The sequence below is a fragment of the Sus scrofa genome, chromosome 2 (genome assembly GCF_054392235.1).
Source record: "Sus scrofa isolate SSC_HxYL_T2T_F1_AM1 chromosome 2, Sscrofa_HxYL_maternal_Yorkshire_Landrace_v2.0, whole genome shotgun sequence".
NCBI classification, from domain to species: Eukaryota; Metazoa; Chordata; class Mammalia; order Artiodactyla; family Suidae; genus Sus; species Sus scrofa.
The window spans coordinates 151,549,735-151,569,460 of NC_139384.1; the positions used below are offsets into that span (position 1 = coordinate 151,549,735).

The 19,726-nt window shown below is 46.7% G+C and overlaps 2 protein-coding genes across 5 annotated transcripts in view; one reads left to right on the forward strand and one right to left on the reverse strand.

Annotated features, from left to right (window-relative positions):
• SIL1 (SIL1 nucleotide exchange factor) overlaps positions 1 to 19,726 on the reverse strand; it is a 231,019-nt gene that overhangs the window by 197,680 nt on the left and 13,613 nt on the right. Inside the window, exons 1-3 of one of the 4 annotated variants that reach the window (XM_085014772.1) lie at positions 4,924 to 6,262; positions 2,970 to 3,185; positions 1,984 to 2,182 (exon numbers count right to left, since the gene is read on the reverse strand). The exons of 2 other annotated variants lie outside the window; for them this stretch is intronic. In XM_085014772.1, the coding sequence (XP_084870898.1) occupies positions 1,984 to 2,001 (18 nt within the window). In that variant the 5' untranslated portion in view covers positions 2,002 to 2,182; positions 2,970 to 3,185; positions 4,924 to 6,262. Of the gene's footprint in view, positions 1 to 1,983; positions 2,183 to 2,969; positions 3,186 to 4,923; positions 6,263 to 19,726 lie in introns of those variants that run through there. One more of the 4 variants, XM_021084844.2, reaches the window with a different exon arrangement.
• Positions 1 to 19,726, forward strand: part of PSD2 (pleckstrin and Sec7 domain containing 2) — a 684,196-nt gene that overhangs the window by 109,944 nt on the left and 554,526 nt on the right. The gene's annotated exons all lie outside the window — the stretch shown is intronic.

The window sequence follows — 19,726 nt, forward strand, 5'->3', positions numbered from 1 at the left end:
TAAACCATCCTCAACACAGCCTTTTTCTTCTACTGTTTCCTCTTGCAGATCCAAGTGCTAGGGCATCATGGCCCCCAACAGGATGCGAACTCTGTTCCCAATTACCAAGGAGGTTACAGCACCCCTCGTACTCTAGCCCCCAGGCAATGAGGCCCTGGTCTGCCCCCTCAGCCTTTCTGAAGGCAAAGGCCACTCTACCTACCACACATTCATGTAATCAACACATACTGAAGGAGTTCCAATTGTGGCTCAGGGGGTTAAGGACCCAGTGGAGCCTCCGTGAGGATGCCAGTTGGATCCCTGGCCTCAATCGGTGCATCAAGAATCCAGCATTGCCGTAACCTGTGGCACAGGTTGCAGATGTGGCTCAGATGTGCTGATGCTGTGGCACAGGCCTCAGCTGCAGCTCCAATTCAGTCCCTAGCCTGGGAACTTGCACATGCCACAGGTGCGGCTGTACACTGAGTACCCCTATGAGTGAGGGACCATGTGCCTCACGGTGCTGCACACAAGGTCCTGTACATAACACAGCAGCGGTTAATGCCTATGCCTAAATCTCTGATCAAACAAAAACCAGAGAGTTCCCTTGTGATGCAGAAGGTTAAGGATCAGATGTTGTCACTGTAGTGGCTCAGGTCGCTGCTGTGGCTCGGGCTCAATTCCTGGCCTAGGAACTTCCACATGCTGCAAGGTGAGGCCAAAAAGAAAACAAGAAAAAAGAAAGCCAAGGGAACCTCTCCTGCTCCTTGCCTAGGAACACCCCAGTGCAAAAAACACTCTGCACTGAAGCTTGAGGCCCCAGGTCTCCCAACAGCCTTTTACACATCTGAGCCCGGACCAGGGAGACCTTCACCTCAGCTAAGAAGATGCTGATGCAGCCTTCCCATCAGTGTGCCAATGAGGCTAGAGAAGCTACTGTGGTAAAACACCTTTTAATCAAGTGACTTGTCTCCACTTGGTGTAGATTTAGGGGAAATTTTTCTCAAGAAACCACTAACTAGTAGAGGGACAGAAAAGAACAGAAATTAATGAACACAGTAATTATCCCCTAAAGTTGCAAATCAGAACAATTCCTCACTTGAAGACAAGTATGAAGAAAAGATTAAAATGCTTCAGGGATGTGTTCATGAAAGAGCAGGTAATAGAACAGATAAAATGTATTTACAGTACCTCATTAGGGACACGTACCTTTAGGCTAATAGCTATCAGATACTAAATTCCCCTGTAAAAATAATATTCTTCTACGCTTCATTATGGAGTTACAATTACCCATGAGAAAACAGCAACACAGCAAACTGTCTCGAAAGGCAATTGGGAATGATTGCAGAGCCTACGCTTCTCCCCAGGTATCTGGGCAGAAGGGGGTATGAACCAGGATATGCCCCTGGTATGAGTCTGCTAGGGCTGCCATAACAAAATACCACACAATGGGTAGCTTAAGCAAGAGAAACTGACTTTCTCATAGTTCTGGAGGCTACAAGTCCAAGATCAAGGTTCCGGCCAATTTTGTTTCCAGTGAGAACTCTCTTCCTGGCTTGTACACAGCTGCCTTCTCCCTGGCCTCACACGGCATCCTTAGCCTATGAATGCTGAGGAAAAGAGAGCTCTCAGCTCCGTCTTCTTAAAAGGACCTTCATCGCTGCTGACTGTGGGGGATGATGGTCAAAGATCCAAGGGGTGTGGGGATGAGGACGCGGGTGGGGGCTGGGGGAGAGCGCAAAGTCAAATAAAGCCTTAAGGAATTGTTCTCGCCCTTTCACAGAAGATGGGTAAATAACAACAGCAGTAATCGGAGCTCGCTGGAGGTTCCGTGAGTTAAGATCCAGCGCTGTCACCGCTGTGGCTCTGGTTACCTCTGTGACGCCACTTCAATTTCTGACCCTGGAACGCTGGCATGCCTCGGGCTCAGCGCCCCCACAACAGCAGTAATATAATGTATGCACACAGGTAACAGGTACTAGGCACCAACGACGTATTTGACACATTCCAAGGATTTGGCATGCAAGGTTTACTTAAGCCTCACAGAAATGATTCCACGAGATACAATGACCATTTTTATTTTATAGATAAGGAAGAAAACTTACATTAGTTGAAGTCACTTACCAAGGTCACTAGGTGTGCTAGGCAGAATAGCAGCCCTCCAAAGCTATTGGGTCCTAACGCCTGGAATCTGCAAATTTACCTTATAGAGGAAAAAAAGGTCTTTGCAGATGTGGTTAAGCTAAGGATCTTAACATGATTATCGTGGATTATCTGAACAAGCCCTAAATACACTAACAGTGTTCTTGTGAGAAAGAGGCAGAGGGAGATTTGACACAGGCACAGAAGAGAAGGTGATATGAAATCAGAGCAGAGACTGTGAGAGGCTGAGCTTGAAGAATGGAGTGATGTGGGCATAAGCCGAAGAAGACCAGCAGTCACCAGAAGCTGGAAGAAGCAAGGAACAGATTCTGCCCGAGAGCCCTGCCAACACCTTAATTTCAACCCAGCGATACTGAGTTCAGACTCCTGTCCTCCCGAAGTAGAAGAAATCTCTGCTGTTTTGAGTCACCAGGCTTGTGTTAACATTTTGCCACAGCCACAGCTAGTAGTGGCAAAGCCGGGCTTTGAACCAGCGTCCTTGTGCACTCTTGAGCCCTGTGCCTTGTTCCTTTTCTGCAGACAGCCTCCCTAGCCAGACCAGTGCGCTGTCTGATGGGTGACTCTGCCAAGACTTGAAGCAGTCAGCACTGACAGCTGCTCGACTGCAGTGCCCCCATACAAGCCTTTCTCCTTCCTTTCCGCGCATCACAGCAAATGCTTATCAGAGGCAAAACCAACATCTTAGTGTCTAATCATCAGGTATGGAGAGAAACAACCCACAGTCCAATATCTTAATAGGAGAGCAAACCAAGGTGCCTAACAAAGGTTTTCATCTAATTTATTTGTTTGCATTTGACTGTTTTCCAGAACATCAAAAAGCTCCTAACCTCTGTTGCTCTGCTCCATTCAGCCTGTGATTTATTCTTTCCCACACAAACACATCCGGGGAAGAGCATCGGCTCCACTCCTCACGGCTCACCACTCGCTGACCACCCAGGGACACGGAGAGAAGGAGAGAGCCGCGCTGAGCCCTCTGTCCCAAGTCCTGGCGCTGAGTATTGGTGTGAGCAGACTGGCACAGAGGAGCCTCAAGTTAACCAATCCTGGAATTAACAAGCAGGCTAATAAACACATTGTCAGGGCAAAGGTACGGCATCCCCCAAATGCACTTTTTGAACCTATTCTGACGAGTACAGTGAGGTTTAATTATCTCTAACACTTCAAAGTGCAGGTGGCGAAACACAGCGGTATGTTTTGTAAAAATAATGATGTCTTGGTAATGGAGGACACTGTGCTGCTGTGGCTATTAAATCTTTGCCGAGGCGCTGGAAGCAAGCTGCGGGGTTCTGGGGGAACAATCAGCTGGCTGGATCAACGAAGGGGAAGACTAATATAGCAAAAGAATAGGTAACCCGGGGCAATACCCAGAGCTCTCCTCCTTTTCCTTTTGCTCCATGCTTTTTCCTCTCCTTCAACCTCCTATCTCTTCCTCCATGGCTCTCCTAGAAACTCCCTACCTTCTCGTCTCTTGCCAAGAATGTTCCATCTGATATTCCATCAGCAACTCAAAATAACAATTAGAGCTGAATTTAGAAAGTATTTATTCACCAGCCACTGGGCTTGCAACAGTCCACTGTCTTAGCTACCATCGTCATGCTCCTTTACACGTGAGAAAGCTAAGACGCAGAGGTGGAAAGTCACCTTTCCAAGGTCACAGAACTCACCAGTGGCAAAGCTAGAATAAGAAAGCAGATCTCACTCCAGAGTCCAAGCTTTTACATTTACCAAACTGCCTGCCCCCTAAATGAACTGGGGGCCTTACTATTGGACCTAGAGGAGACAAACCCACATTTTGGCTTCAGGCTCTGACTGCTCAGAAAACCTGCCAAAAATGCTCTTAGAACTGTCCAGAAATTTTTCTTTCCTTTCCCACTCTGAGAAAGAATCATCTAGAAAATACAGTCAGTCCCAAAGAATCCTTAGGGGTATGCAAATGAATCTAAAAATGAAAGCAAGTTTATTCCTTCCCCCAAATGAACCAAAACTCCCGGATTTAGCAGTACCTGAAGGGAACGCACCTCTGCTCCCTCTCCCTGCCTGAGTCTCAGCAGGCTGTCACCAACAAGACCCTCTTTCCAAGAGGAAACAGAATCCCCAAGTCTTGGGAAGAAAAACCAGAAAGGGAAGCCTAAGTAAGACGAGAAGAAAGCTCAAACTCCTATTTATTATGTGTCGGAAGGTTTTGGTTTTTTAAACTTTTTTTTTTGGCCTTTTCTAGGGCCACACCCGCGGTGCGGCATATGGAGGTTCCCAGGCTGGGGGTCTAATTGGAGCTGTAGTCGCCAGGCTACACCACAGCCACAGCAACGCACAATCTGAGCCGCATCTTCGTCCCACACCACAGCTCACGGCAAGGCCAGGGATCGAACCCGCAACCTCATGGTTCCTAGTTGGATTCATTAACCACTGACCCACGATGGGAACTCCTAAACTTCTTAATAAAATATTCAGGCTCTATATTAGTTTTCTTTGCTTAGTCCTAGTCATTGCTTCAGCTTTCTTCAAATGGGCCCCCAAAGATGTGGAAAAATGTAACTGACAGGTCTGCTCCTTCATGGTAACTGCAGGGAAACTCCCTGACATCTTGCTCTGAACTGATATTCTGTAACTTCATAGGGTAATACCCTAGAATTACTCAGGGTCAAGAGGTCTCCATTTCCCCTGGCAACAGGGCCCACCTGGGCTGGGCAGGCAAGGGGAAGGAAAGATGGCACCCAGAAGGGAAAAAGCTCCCATTTCCTCCTCTAGCAGCACATGCACAAAACAGGCTCCCAAACTCACCCAAATTGCTAGGACTGACGAAATCCAATTCCAAAGCTGCATGTCACATGAGGCGACACTGTCCCTTCTAATGGGGGAGGGGTCAGCAGGATGCTGGGAGAGGAGGAAGTGGGGTGGCAAAGAAAGAGATTGGAGAAGAAACGTAAACCATAAACTAGGGCCGGAAGCCCTGCTGCTTCTCCTGCTAAGAGCTGGCAATGAGGGGCTGAATCGACTTCCTAGGTACGACCATGAAAGGGGATGTTAAAATAAATTGAGAGCGAAAAAGGAAAAAGATCAGAAGAGAGAAGGAGAGTCTTACTGCACCAGGTTTGCAATTTGTCTGCTTTCAGAGCTGAAGCTCTGAGTAGCAGGTTTTTTAAGGTTTATTTTAAGAGCTTTGAGGCCCTTGGGGAGAGGGAAAAAAAACCTCGCTAATTCTATCTATTTCAAAGTCTCCTGAATCTTGCTGTAATGGAGGCATTTGCATGACACAAGATGGATTCCTCTTAGAGAAGTCTGTTCCTCAGAAAATGAGTGTGTTCATGTGTGTGCATGCATGTGTACGAGAGACATTTGAGAGCTACTTGCATAGCAAGCTATTATTTTATCAGATGCACAGGTGAAGAACATGGAGGAAGAACATGGAGGGGCGGGATCCAAGGCTGAGAGGCCTGACCCTCCAAATCCTTGTGAAACAAAGACTGGCAGCTAGTTTTGAAGAAGTTCTCACTCAGGATTTAAGCAAAGAAGAGAAGATCAATGGAAATCAAAATAAAAAGAGATACAAGTTGGTTTACTTTTCAACTAAAAAGCAACCAAAAAAGACCTCAATCTAACAAAAAGAAATAGGTAGACTGATAAGCTATCTGAAACAGGCTATCACCACCCCTGGTTTGGGGATTCACTGGCTGATGCACCTTTAAATGACTGAGAATTATGGATGACAGTGAAAATGGGATGGGAGAGTATAACCGTGCATTTTACCCATCCCGACCACATTTCTGCAATGCTAAACACACACACACACACACACACACACGTTATACAGCCTGGAAGAAAAGGGGCTAGAGCCTAACGTGTTACCTACAATCCTGACCAGAAGCAAGCTGTGAAAATTCGGAAAGAAAATAATCCTTTGAACAAGAATTGCAGAAACAACAGAAAGACCAGGAAATAGAGCAAGCAAGAAAAGATTAAAGGACTAGAGATCATCACTTCGCTCAGAAAAGACTGAAGAGGGGAGGTGAAAGGAGTCTCTCTTGCTTAAGACAGCCACTTGCTGTTCTGCCAAAAAGCCATCTTCTGGTACTAGAATCCTCAAACACTTGTCTGGCTGGCTTAAAGCTGACATTCTCGCATTAAAAAATAAGGGAAGGGGGGAGTTCCCGCTGTGGCACAACAAAATGGGTGGGGTCTCTTCAGCGACAAGGATGCAGGTTTGATCCTGACCTGGTGCGGTGGGCTAAAGTATCCAGTGTTGCCACGGCTGCAGCCTAGGTCACAGCTGTGGCTCAGAACTGATCCCTGGCCCGGGTACTCCATATGCGTGGGGTGGCCAAAAAAGATTTAAAAAGGGGGGAGGGGGATTCACTAAAAGTGGACTTTTGGATAAATTTAAACATAAAATTAAAGACTACCCCAGGAGTTCTCTTGTGGCACAGTGGGTTAAGGATCTGGTGTTGTCACTGCAGCAGCTTGGCTCACTGCTGTGGTGTGGGTTCCATCTCTAGTCCAAGAACTTCCATATGGTATGGGCTGCAGCAAAAAAAAAAACAAACAAACCAGGCAGGTAGAGGATGGTCAGTAATGATAACAAGTTAACACACTGACTTGGTAGTAACAAGACTGACCAAAAATCTGGAATCAACCACAAGTCTAAGTCCTTCAAAAGAGGAAAATAAGCAGAGAGCTGACAAGGAGCTGTCCTGTGTCTTCTTTTTCTGAGCTTTATAAATAGTCAGGAGCGAAAAATATCTAAAGCAGGTTAAGGTAACTGTGCACTTAGAGACAAGGAGAAGGAAAAGGCAGTTTGGGCGGGAGAAAGGGAGCCCTGGAAATGAGTGGAGACCAGTACGTGCAGGGCTACATACAGTTCTCATAAAACACTGAGCCTTTTTAGGCATCTAAGCCCATGTCTGCTGGCCTGCTGCTCCAGACACGCTCTCCTGCTCATACCAATGCCTGGAATTTCATTCTAAATCCAGGACCGGGTCTATGAGCATTAATAACATCTAGGACCCAACTATTTACAAAGGTAGCTGGCATCCTGCTTCTCCCTTACTCTGGGAGCTTGGAGCAAAAGCCAAAAAAGGTTACCTAGGCCTTACCAGGTGGGCACACCAGCACTGAGCCTACAGTCCCTGCAGCTCCCTAGGTTACAGGCCCTCTGCAGGGGACAGTTAACTGATCCAGGTCCCACTGATATCACTAATACTGGCCATAAAAAACCAGGACACTGCCAGAAAGAGAAACACTATCCCCTCTGATGGCTCCATGTCTCACCCTACTACTCACATTCAGTGAATGGCTATCTATCTGGCCACTGTCAATTTGTCAATTCCCATCTAATGCCCTTGTCTACGTACTTAGATAGTATTGCAAAAAGTGTCAGTGAAAATCAGAGTAAGATGTAAGAGAAAGATGAATTTGCCATCCTGGTGAGCTTTTGTGTCTGTTTTATTCCAAGTAAATGCACTAAAGCTCGCTTCCTTATAATAGAAAACCTAAAAATCAATGCCTGAAGCCCAACAACCACAAACTCCCCTTTCCAATAACAAAATGCCAGGAAGAAAGAAAGCCACATAAAATGAAGCCAGAGAAAAACAGCTTCTCCCTAGAAGGTTCCAATTAACAGTTGAACAGAAGTGGGGAGGACACTTAATAAGTAATGAACAAGGAAGAAAATCATCTTGATTATATTTATTTAGGAAACAGAGCAATATGAATGTGAGCACCTGTGTACCCAGTCTGAGTAATAACAAAATCCATTCTCATTCACAAGCTCATCTGTTCAATAAATGTTGTTTCATCATGTCCTATAAGCCAGGCACTGTTCCTACCACTGGAAATACAGCTGTGAACATAAGAGGCAGCTGTTCTCACATAACTTACATTCTGGTGGAGGAAAAACAGAGAGTAAACAAGAAACAAACAAACAAGAAAAATATCAGATACCTATGCTGTGGTAACATGAGTAGTTACTTTAGACCAGGGAAAAGGAAGGGCCTTTCTCTTAAGTAACAGTAGAAGTGAGATCTGAATGACAAGGAGCCAATCAAGGGAACGTGAGGGAAGAGTATTCCAGGCTGAGGGTACAGCTGGAACAAAGGCCCTCTGTGAGAAACAGAAAGAAGGTCACTGTGGCCTTAGAGGGCGAGGGGGAGACTGCAAGAAATGCAGCTGCCAAGGCAGGCGGGGATCTGCCCAGTAAAGGCCTTAGAACCAGGGCAGGGAGTCTGGACCTCACTCCAAGTATGATGGTGCCAGCACAGAGTCAAGAGCAGGCAAGCTATGTGCTCCCTAAGCTTACAATGCAAAGCTGGTAACTGATTCCAGGATGTAGACTGACTTTTCAAAAAATTTACCTGGCCCCAGAAGCTTCAAAGAGTTTCATCTCCCAAGAGAAATGCTTGACCTTTTCTTACTCTATAAGTTATTTAATAGAGACTGTGTGAAGGGCACTGTGCTAAGTGTTTTACATACATTATTTTATTCGATCCTCAACCAACACTATGAGGAGATGTTAGCATTTCCACTTTACAGATGAGAACACCAAAGCTCAGAGGAGTGACCTGCCCAAGACCACACAGCATGTATAAGACAGAGCCAGGCCAGAACCCAGACCAGTCTGACGCAAAGAGCCGAGGTCCCAGGCACATTACTCTAAAGATTCCAACTCCTTTCTGGAGGAGAGGGAAGAAGACAACAGTTCTTTGGGGTTACCACTCAAGCCTCCTGCCTACAGCTTTTCTTCCAATTGAAGCAGTCTCTCATATTCCCCAGTAAGGAACAAAGACTGGGGCCTGGCTCTCAATACCTTCCCCAGGAACCTTCCCTAACAAATCAAATCTCATCTCATGGTTCCATGCCCGTGACCAGCCTTTCTTGGCGTCTACGGCCCCCTCTGCAGCTTCTTTAGCGATGGGGTTTGAATTCTATATAAATATCATGATCCTCACCATTCACTGAGCACCTATCACATGCCAGGCGCAGGGTGTACATTATCGCATTTCATCCTAACTGCCCAGCAGGTGGGTATCAGATCATCTTTTCGGATGAGGAAACCGAGTCACAGCACCACCAGGACAGGGTCAAAAACTAACAATTAGCAGAAATGGAATTCTGTTTCTTTCTACAGAATGCAGTGCACACGGCTTAGTCTCCCTCAATGGTGAGTGAATGAAGGGACATAAAAACTCATCGTGGCAACTCCTGTCCCATGAACGAGGAAGAAAAGCATGGGCACAGGTCAGGGCCTGCACACCCAGCTCTGGACATTCTAGACCAACACATCCCTTCTTCAAACCCAGTAAAGGCTCCAACTGAGAGACTGTGAAAGACTCTGCCCTTCCCCCACCCTCACTTCCACCCCTGCAGGAACCAAATAAATCAAATAAACTTTCCCCAACACCTTCGCCAAACACAATCCCATTACGAAGGTCATTCCCCTTCCCACCCCTAAGACCACTGGGCAGTATTTTATTTCACCAACTCAGTATTGAACGAACCTTTACAGAAAATACAACCCAGCTTATTTTTCACAGTCCCTTTTATGTCAACCACCTTACAAGGTATTTTACCAAGGAAAAGTACCAGCAACAATAGAGTGTTTTAAGGAACAAATAAATGGAGCCAAGGATGTTCATTACCAGAAATGGACACTCAGGAGCCAACAGAAAAGAGAAGGCTGGGAGTTCCTGTTGTGGCTCAGTGGTTGAGGAATCTGACTAGGGACCATGAGGTTGCGGGTTCGATCCCTGGCCTTGCTCAGTGGGTTGGGGATCCGGTGTTGCCGTGAGCTGTGGTGTAGGTTGCAGATGCAGCTCAGGTCCCGCGTTGCTGTGGCTCTGGCGTGGGCCGGCGGCTATTGCTCTGATTCGACCCCTAGCCTGGGAACCTCCATGTGCCGCGGAAGCGGCCCAAGAGATGGCAAAAGGCCAAAAAAAAATAAAATAAATAAAATTAAATAAAATTAAAAAATAAAAACTTCGAACAAAAAAAAAGAAAAGAAAAGACAAGACAAGGCTGCTCCAGATGGTGCAGTCCTAGAAAGAAAGCGGGTGACCTCACTGAGAGCTGGGTACCCGCTACCCCCAAGCCCAGAGCAGACAGGAATCAAGACATGCTGAAGGCTAGGGTCCCGAGAAGGAAGAGGCCAGAGGCAGACCAAGTGGACATCTGATCTGGATCCTCTCTAGGAGATGCCTGGTTTTACTGAAGCATGACCACACAGAATAAGACAAACAGCAGAAAGAGTGACCACAAAACTGAGTACCTCAAGGCCAGGACATTTTTATGCCATGCCCAGCATGGATCCCAGCACATAGCAGACAAGCAAAACAGGCAAACAAAAGTTAGTCAAATAAACCATAACAACAACCATTACCACTTTTTTTGTTTGTTTTTGCTTTTTAGGGCTGCACATGCGGCATACAGAAATTCCCAGGCTAGGGGTTGAATCGAAGCCAGAGCTGCCTTTCTATACCACAACCACAGCAACAGGGGATCTGGAGCCGTGTCTGCAACCTACACCACAGCTCATGGCAACGCGGGATCCCTAACCCACGGAGCGAGGCCAGGGACTGAACTCATGCCCTCATGGATACTAGCTGGGTTTGTTACCACTGAGCCACGACGGGAACTCCCATTACCACTTTTTATGCTTCATTCACGCTGTGAAGGAATCTAAGCACCTTCCTCACTGACGCTTCACAACTACCCTGCAAGGTAGAAACTTACCATTATTCCCGTATTAGAGCTAAGAAAACGATGGGTCAGGGAAGTGAAGATCCTAAGGTCTGCCCAATTCCAAGGGTCAGGCTCCTAACTACACAGCTGAGTTCCAGCTGAGTAAGTCAAAGGAGCAGTGGCCAAGGCCAGAGTACCACTGAGGACGGGCTCTAGTCTAGGGCCTAGAACCACCCACCACGCACTCAATACTCAGTATGACAGCATACGACTCTGACCTAGGCTTCCTTATACCGCCGGTCCCTCCACTATCTCAGGCTTCCTGGCTACACAGTGGGAAGAGTAACTAGACCCATTTCTGGCCCTGCAGACACTGGCTGCTCCCAAGAGAGAGTATGTGCACACCTACATCAACTCAAACTGAGTGGTTCTCACACCGCAGGTGCTGGCTTAGCTAACTTGGCACATCACATCCCAGGGAGTTGCCCAGGTCAGTGGCTTGCATGGTCCAAGGTGAAAGGGGTAGCCCTCGCCAAGTAGTGACAGCCAACAGAGAGACGGTGACACAACAGGTTACATGTGCTCTGTTGCTATCAGATGTTAACAAGTGACAGGCTTGAAACTCCCAGGCCTTTTTCTGGGAAGATGGAAAGATGCCAAATGCCAGCACTCTGAGTCACCACGTCTGCTGAGGGGCCAGGTGGCCCCAACAACACACTGACGGTGGGCACTGAGAGAGGATTTGACTCATGAGGTTCAAGGCAACATGTTATGGGATTGATCTCAAGACACCATTCAGCTGATCGAAAGAAAACAAGTAACCTATTAGAGTAATGTTCCTTTTCTGGTCTTCATTCTCACTGTCGCATCAAAACCCATCTAATGTACCAACTGAGAGAGTCATCTATTCGTACTGCAAATTCCAATCACCTCACCACCACAACCACGACTAACAACCCTCCAAAGGCCTCCCGGATTTTTTTTTTTTTTTTTGCCCCACCTGCGGCACATGGAGGTTCCCAAACTAGGGGGTGAAATTGGGGCTGTAGCTGCCGGCCTACACCACAGCTCATGGCAACCCACTGAGCAAGGCCAGGGATCAAACCCACATCCTTATGGATACCAGTCGGATTCATTATCGCTGAGCCACAACGGGCACTCCAGGACTCCCTGATCTTCTGGTAAACACACGATGCCCTGCCACGGCTGACCAGGCCTGCCCTTGCCCACCCCTGCCACCTCGCCTTGCACCCATCTCCTCTCCCTCTCTGCGCTCTGACCACGTTCTTTCGGTTCCTCGTGGAAATCGTGCTTCTTTGCCCCGCCCCACCCCTCCCCGGAGGCTTTGTAAAAGCTGGGTGTTGAGCCTGAAATGCTCTACAACCTGATGTCACTTTGCTTAGTAAACACCTGTTTGTTCTTCACAATTTAACTCAAACATCACTTCCTCAAGGAAGCTTTCCTGGATACCCTCTTAACCCAGGACCAAGTCAAATCCCTGTTAAATACGCTCATGGTACCACATCCCCTTCTTTCCACACATTTATTACAATTGTAATTTTACATTTCTGTGTGTAATTGTAATTTGATTAATATCTATATTCATCAATACTCTCTTTACAGGAACGGAATCTGACTCAGTCACAAGTTTATCTCAGGACTTAGCACTGTGTCTGGAATTTACCGACTGAAAGAAAATCTCCGAGAAGGAAAATGATGCTCTGTCCAAATCCAACGGTTCTGCTTAGAGAAGCTTTTCTCTTCTTGTGACCTTAAGGGAAACCATCCTGCCCCTTCCCCGGCCCTCTTTCCCAAATTTCTTCCAGAAGTTACTTCCTATGTCCTGCCATTCTCCAGACCATTGGTAGCCATAGCGATAAGCTGGCCTACAGCCAAAAATAGTCTAAAAAGCTATCACCTTGTCTGAGTGCTCTAGGCTTCCAAAATAAAAGTCCACAGCAAAGGCCCAGGCATACAGAAATACAAAAACCCTTACCCAGTAAAAAGACTGAGCCAAACAACTAGCAGCCTCTGCACGAAACAAGTACTTCCCAGGGCAGGCAGTGCCCCCCAAGTGACCCACTCAAAGGTAAAAGGGGAAAGAAGCGAGGCTGCAGGAAGCAGCTTCTTCCTGCCGAGGCAGAAGCAGGAATACTGCGCCCTGAAGAGATTTTAAACCCTATCTTTTACTCCTTGGATAAAGCAGAGCTGTGCCCAAACATTAAATATCAAAAGTCTCCCTGATGAGGCACCTTCAAAGGACGTCTACAGATTGTGGCTCAGAGACGCAACAGCAGAGCTTGAAGAAGCTCACATAAAGCTCTAGCTGAGGCCAAAATCCCCTTTGGAAGCAGGAGGGTCTTGCCCTTGGCCCTGCCCTTCTGCTCTTTAGGACAGGCCAGCAAGAGCGGGCTGGAGGACGCGGAAGCATTTCTGAGCTCTACTTAGGGACAGGCAGAGGGACAGGCACTTTACAGGCAGGGCTGTTAGTGAAAAACAAAGGAGACACAGACGAGCACATAAAGACGACAGGCAGGTGAGGCTCGGCGAGGTTTCACTTGTCCAACGGCTAGGGAACGGCAAGGTCAGGGCAGACCCAGGTCTGCCTGAATGCACTCTCTTCTCCTACCCCAGGGCTGCCTCTGTGAATCATCTCTAAACCCAGCTCTGCCCCTCACCCCTCACGGCCACCTTCCTAACCAGAGTGGGAAAGCAGCTCCGGCACGCTGTCCAGGTAAGCAGAGGCTGCCTTCTGCAAGCAGAGCCCACACCTGGTGTGTACATCATGCAGGCACACCCCCCCACACACACCCAGGGATGGAACACAGCTCACTGTCCCAAAGACAGTGTACTACCTGTAGCTATGAGGATGAGGTTGGATTTTCTGAAAATTCCTAATGGACCCAAGGGATGAAGTCTCTGCCTTTCCTAGAACCCAGTGGCAATGGGTTCTAGGAAGCCCATCCAAAAACCAAAGGATGGTGTGTACTCCATCACACCACGAGAAAGACACTACCTACAGGGCAGACCACCCCACCGAGGTCTCCACAGCTCCTCTAGCTATGCAGAGAGGGCAGCAACTCAACACCTTAATCATTCACATCCACACAGCAGGTCTTGCAAAGTTAAGCACCCATTCATTGTGCTCTAGTTCAAGGTGAACCCTTCCCTGGCACTCACTTCAGGACCTGCCTCTAATCAAACGCTACGCCAGCTCGTTACCATCCTAACTACGACACCACTATAATAACATTATTGCACTTTTTCCTGAACTTGACATCTGTTGGCTGATGGTTTAACTGATACATAAGCAATAATTACGCAGTACTCTCTCTCCTCCGATCAAGCCTCTAGTGTGACTCGTAAAAGCTAAATCCAACTGCAGTAAATGCCCAGCCCCAGCAGCAGTGAGAAACACGGCTTATCTGGCTCAGCCACCATATTTCTAGTGGTTGCAGTGCCAGAAACAGAGCTGGCTCCACCAGGTCCGGAATTGTTGACACACTCCCCTACTCCTGGGACGGTGACGGAATATGGGGGAAATTCCAAGCACCAGGCAATTTATTGCTGAAAAGCCCTACAGGGCCAGAAGAGCCATATACAGGCCTCAGCACTGCAGAGGGACAAGCAGTAGCAAACCACAAAGCTACGCACCACAGCAAGAGAAGGGGAAATGCATTTCTCCACTGGGAGTTCTCAAATGAATGGTTCCTAGAGAGCCATTCTGCTTGCTTCCCTAAACACACTTCTTGACAAGGGCTGGTAAATTGGCAACAGAAAGAGCAAGGGGGAACAGAGCGCTACCTTCAGGCCTTTATTTTGAGGCTGCGAAATCCATCAACCCGGATGCTGGGCCTTCTTTATGAAGGGCCCACTAGGGGCCAGGATGTAGCCTGGAGTCCGAAGTGAAGAAGCAAGTCCCACTTCCTATCAGCCAAAGCCCTTAAGTCCACCTGTCACACTATTTTTGACAAATACGGCAGAGAAAGATGTAAGGTTCTATGACTACAGAATATCAATATGCCTGAATTATACATTAGCTTTACTGAAAAAAAAAAGGCAACCCACAGCAAGGCTGCATTAAAAAAAAAAAAAAAAAAAAAAAAAAAGACAAAACAAGCCCCCCCAGGAGACTGGGGCTGCCCCGCTTTGTTCTCTACCCTGTAACACACAGGGCTTTTTTTTTTTTTTTAGGCAGAGAGAGAGGGGAAAAGGAGCATTCAAGAGTGCCAAGTGCAGACCTTTGGGACACGTGTGGCAGAAGCAGTGGTAGCCCACAGGGCTTTCTCCTTCAGCCTCAGCTCACTACTCTCATGGCCTGGGGGTGGGCAAGCCAGCAGGCAAGGCTCAGGCAGCGCAAAGGGGCACTGTCTCCTAGGTCTAGGGAGAAGAGGGCCCCTCTCACAAGGAAATTAGTATGAAGCAAGAAAGAATGCACAGGACCCGTCATCCACAGAAGTCACCCATCTGAGGAGGGGGTTTGGAGAGGTGTTTCCTAAGACAGGGACCTTATCTGTCTCACTCGCCACTATGTTTCCAGGGTCAAGCCGCACCGGACACATAATGGGTGCTCACAAAGAAGCGCAGACCACGTGGGATCCAGACAGACTCCTCAGGCTGGATCAGATTGAGGAGAGGTAGACGCCAGTTGTTCCTACTGTAACCCATGGTAAAAGAAGAACTATCATCTGCAAAGGAAGCATAAAAGGCAACCTAGAGAATAAAAATGAATCTCTCTCCAACACATTCCCAGTGTCCTAACAGACTCACCAGTGTATTTTGTTCAGAATACAGGTATAACCCTTGAAGGACAATATTGGGAGGAGAGAGGGGGACAGGGCCATAAATAGGACAAAATATTTACTGAGGGCTTACTACGTACATATCTGAAAAAGCCAACGTTTTCAAATGTAGAAACAGGAGCACAGAGGTTAAATAACTCATCTCAAGTCTCACAGGCTCGCATACTGTTTACACCCAGGTACAGCTGATCTACAACCAAGAACATTCCACAGTACTTCCTTGCCTTCCTCCAGGCCTGAGCTGCTTCCCAGCTCACCTTTCCTACAGTGGTGACAATGCTCCGGCCTGTCCACACAAGTCAACTTGGGAGTCATGTTTCTTAGAGTGAGTTAGTTACCCGGAACGGTGGCCCAGTGGTCTCACTGAACCTCACATGCTTGAGAGAGCCCACTGGAACTTCGGCCTGGGTCAACCAGCTGAGTTTGCAGACCTACAAAGCAGCGAACCAGTGAGGCGCTGAGCCCCTGGCCGGTACATTGCTAGGACGACACTCTCTGGCACAGCCCAAGTTAGGGCTGGGTGAGGAAAAGATAACATGAGCAAGATCCCTGCATGCCCCCAACTAGTTCTCTTCAGAGATTGCAAAGAAGGTTCCAGGAGCCTCTCCCATGCTGAGTTGTGTCAGTAACACAGAGAATGCTCTCTGTCGTCACCTTAATTCTCATTACAGAAAAGATGCAAAGTCAAGGATGTCTGCTTGGTTCTTAGAACCAACTGAGTCTTCCCTGCATCGTGCTCCCTGCCTCTCTAGAGCTTCCAGAGACCCTCCACCCCCGTAACACGGGGGGCAGCAGAATGGAAAAGGCAAAATGACTTTCCTTGTATTCCTTAAACACCAGTGGTGAGGATCGGCCAGTGTTTCTCCTAGAAGTGAATACCCTGGATAAACTCAGGGGAAACTAAAACACACGGTCTCGCAGAGTTGTCTGTTTATTTGCTTCCTGTATGAGGGCTTTCATCAGTTAAAATTGTTTTTTTCAACTCTTCGGGAAGCTGACAGCTCACCCAGGTGCACAACAGCTGCTGGGAAGACCTGTGAGAAGAGGCCACCCGGCGGAACGGGCTGTGTGTGGCGAGGAGGGTCTCCCAGGAGCGCCCTACAGGCCAAGCCATATGTGGTCAGGATATTAATCCAAACCCATCTTGCACACTTTACAATGTTTATTCTCTCTGGGATGTGGAGCATTCAATTATATCCAAGGACTACATGAGTCCTTCCAATTCTATTCTACACTTACTTCTTTGCTAAAAAGATTTGTACCCTGGAAATAAAGCCCTCTCCCTAAGAGCAGCAATCACACTCGGCAAAGAAGAGGAAGCCAGACTGTCAATTCAAGCTTCCCTAAAAGGTATCGCTCCAACGAAGCCTTAATTTACCCTATCTGAAAAGACAGAAACCTACTATCTATCTCCTTTTTTTTTTCCAGGGAAGACAGACCTATGTAACCAAGAGTCCTGAAGACGGGAAGGCCAGAGCCAAAAGAGGAGAGAAAAAAAATAAAACAGCTCCACCCTTGCCCTAGTGAAAGAGCTCGGAAACCCATGAGAGAATTCCAAACAGAGAAGACCACTGCGCTGCCGCGATCACCTAGAGCAACAGGCGTGGACGTGAGTAAGGCTGCCCAGCTCCGTCAGGCCTCCACCCCGACTAGCTGCACGGTCCCACCTAAGTCACTGAGGCGCCCCCAACCTCAATCTTCCACCTCTATAAAACAGGGATGCTGTATGAATCAGGGGAAATAATGTATCTAAAAGCACCTCAAAATCAGTAAAATGGTGAACATAAAGTATGCCTAATTCTTCTCAAGGAGGCCTAATTCTCATTCCAAAGACCCCTAGGTTAGAAACCCTCAATCGCTTCTGGGGAGCAGCGAGGCGACGCTGTCACCTCTGAGAGGCAGTCTACAGTGACTGGGTCCAAGTGTTTATAGAGAAACTCTTCCTTCAGGAATAAAGTGAAAACAGAGACTGCGCAGAGGAGATTACACTTGGGTCTGCTCAAGGACATTAAAAAAAATACCAACACGTGTACATGGCTAAAATCAGAAAAAGCACACCAAGCTGCTGAGCGAAAAGTTAAGTCTCCCTGCTCTCCCACCCTCCAGCCATGCAAAGGCTCTCAACACGGACAACTGCTCTCTTCAGTTTCTCACGTCTTCTTCCAGATACTCCTGGCAGCTAGTTTATCTTTCTTTCTTTTTTTGTGGCCATGCCTGTGGCATGTGGAAGGTCTCAGGCCAAGGATCTGAGCTGCTGCAGTGACAACACTGGATCCTTACCCCACTACACTACAAGGGAACTCCACCATCAGCTAGTTTCTATCACAGATGGAAGGTACCACTGGTGGCAACATTTTCAGACCCAGAAGCAAGCAAGCAGTCAGCACTGCCGGGAGCTCTGAGAGATAAGATACCGCCCTGCAAGAGCTTCCACAGAGGTACAGATTTCCTTCTGGCTACTATACTGCTTTGCCCCTTGGCTGACCACATTTGAGCAACGATTCTGTACAATATATTTCCCTTTTGGTTGCGATTCCTCATCTAGAACTCCTTCTCAGAGAAGCCACTGACAGGAATGGTCTCTAGGAATCCACCCTGTACCAGCTGGAGCACTAGGCCCTTAGACGTCAACAGAGGCAAAAAGCGCCATCAAACCAGCCTCTATTGAGGCTGGGAAAAATGGGCAAAAATCACCTAGGTCACCATCCTTCTGGGGACAGAATACAAGGAAAGATGAAGTCCAGACCATACATGGTCTCGGCAGGACTCAGCCCAAGAGACTAAGTCACTACCCATAGAAAATTACAGGATACTCTCAGCCAAAGCAAGGCTTTCAGAAAAACTCCCTACACATCCAAAAAAAATCAGGCTATACATTCTTCTCAAGTACACATGGAACATTCTCAAGGACTGACCACATAATGGGGCACAAAACTAACCTCAACAAATTTAAGAGTACAGAAGGTATTTCAAGTATCTTCTCTGACCACAACGGCATGAAACTAGAAATTGACCACAGGAAAGAAGTGAGAAAAAACTAACTACATGGAGACTAAACAACAGGCTAAAAAACCAATGGGTCAACAAGAAAATCAAAAAGGAAATTAAAAAATACCTCAAGACAAATGATAATGAAGACACAACCATTCAACATCTATGGGATGTTACAAAAGCAGTGCTTAGAGGGAAAATCATAGCAATACAGGCCTTCCTCAAAAAAAGAAGAAAAATCTCAAATCAACAACTTAAACCATCACCTAAATGAATTAGAAAAAGAACAAACAAAACCTAAATTCAGCAGAAGCAAGGAAATCATAAAGATCAGAGAGGAAATCGATAAAGTAGGGATTCAAAAAACAACAGAAAAAAAATCAATAAAACCAAGAGCTGGTTCTTTGAAAAGGTAAACAAAACTGACAAACCTCTGGCCAGACTCACCAAAAGAGGAAAAACCCAAATAAACAATATACAAAATGAAAAAGGAGAAATCTCAAAGGATACTGCAGAAATACAAAAAAAAAAAAAAAAAAAAAAAAAAAAAAAAAAAGAGAGAGAAAGAGAGAGAGAATACTATGAACAATTATATGCCAACAAATTTGACAACCTAGAAGAAATGGAAAACTTTCTAGAGACTTACAGCCCGCCAAAACTGAATTAAGAAGAAATAGATCAACTGAAAAGACCCACCACTAGCAACGAAATGGATTGTGTAATAAAAACACTCACTACAAACAAAAGCTCAGGACCAAACATACAAAGAGGAATTTATACCCAACCTCCTTAAACTTTTTCAAAAGGTTAAATGAGAAGGAACACTCCCAAAGATATTCTATGAAGCCACATTACCCTAATACCAAAACCAGACCAAGATGCTACCAAAAAAGAAAATTATAGGCCAATATCTTTGATGAATATAGACGCAAAAATTCTCAACAAAATTCTAGCCAACCAAATCCAACAATATATAAAAAAGATCATACACCACAACCAGGTGGGATTCATTACCAGTTCACAAGAATGGTTCAACATAAGCAAATTAATCAACGTGATACACCACATTAACAAAAGAAAAGTCAAACACCACATGATCATTTCAATAGAGGCAGAAAAAA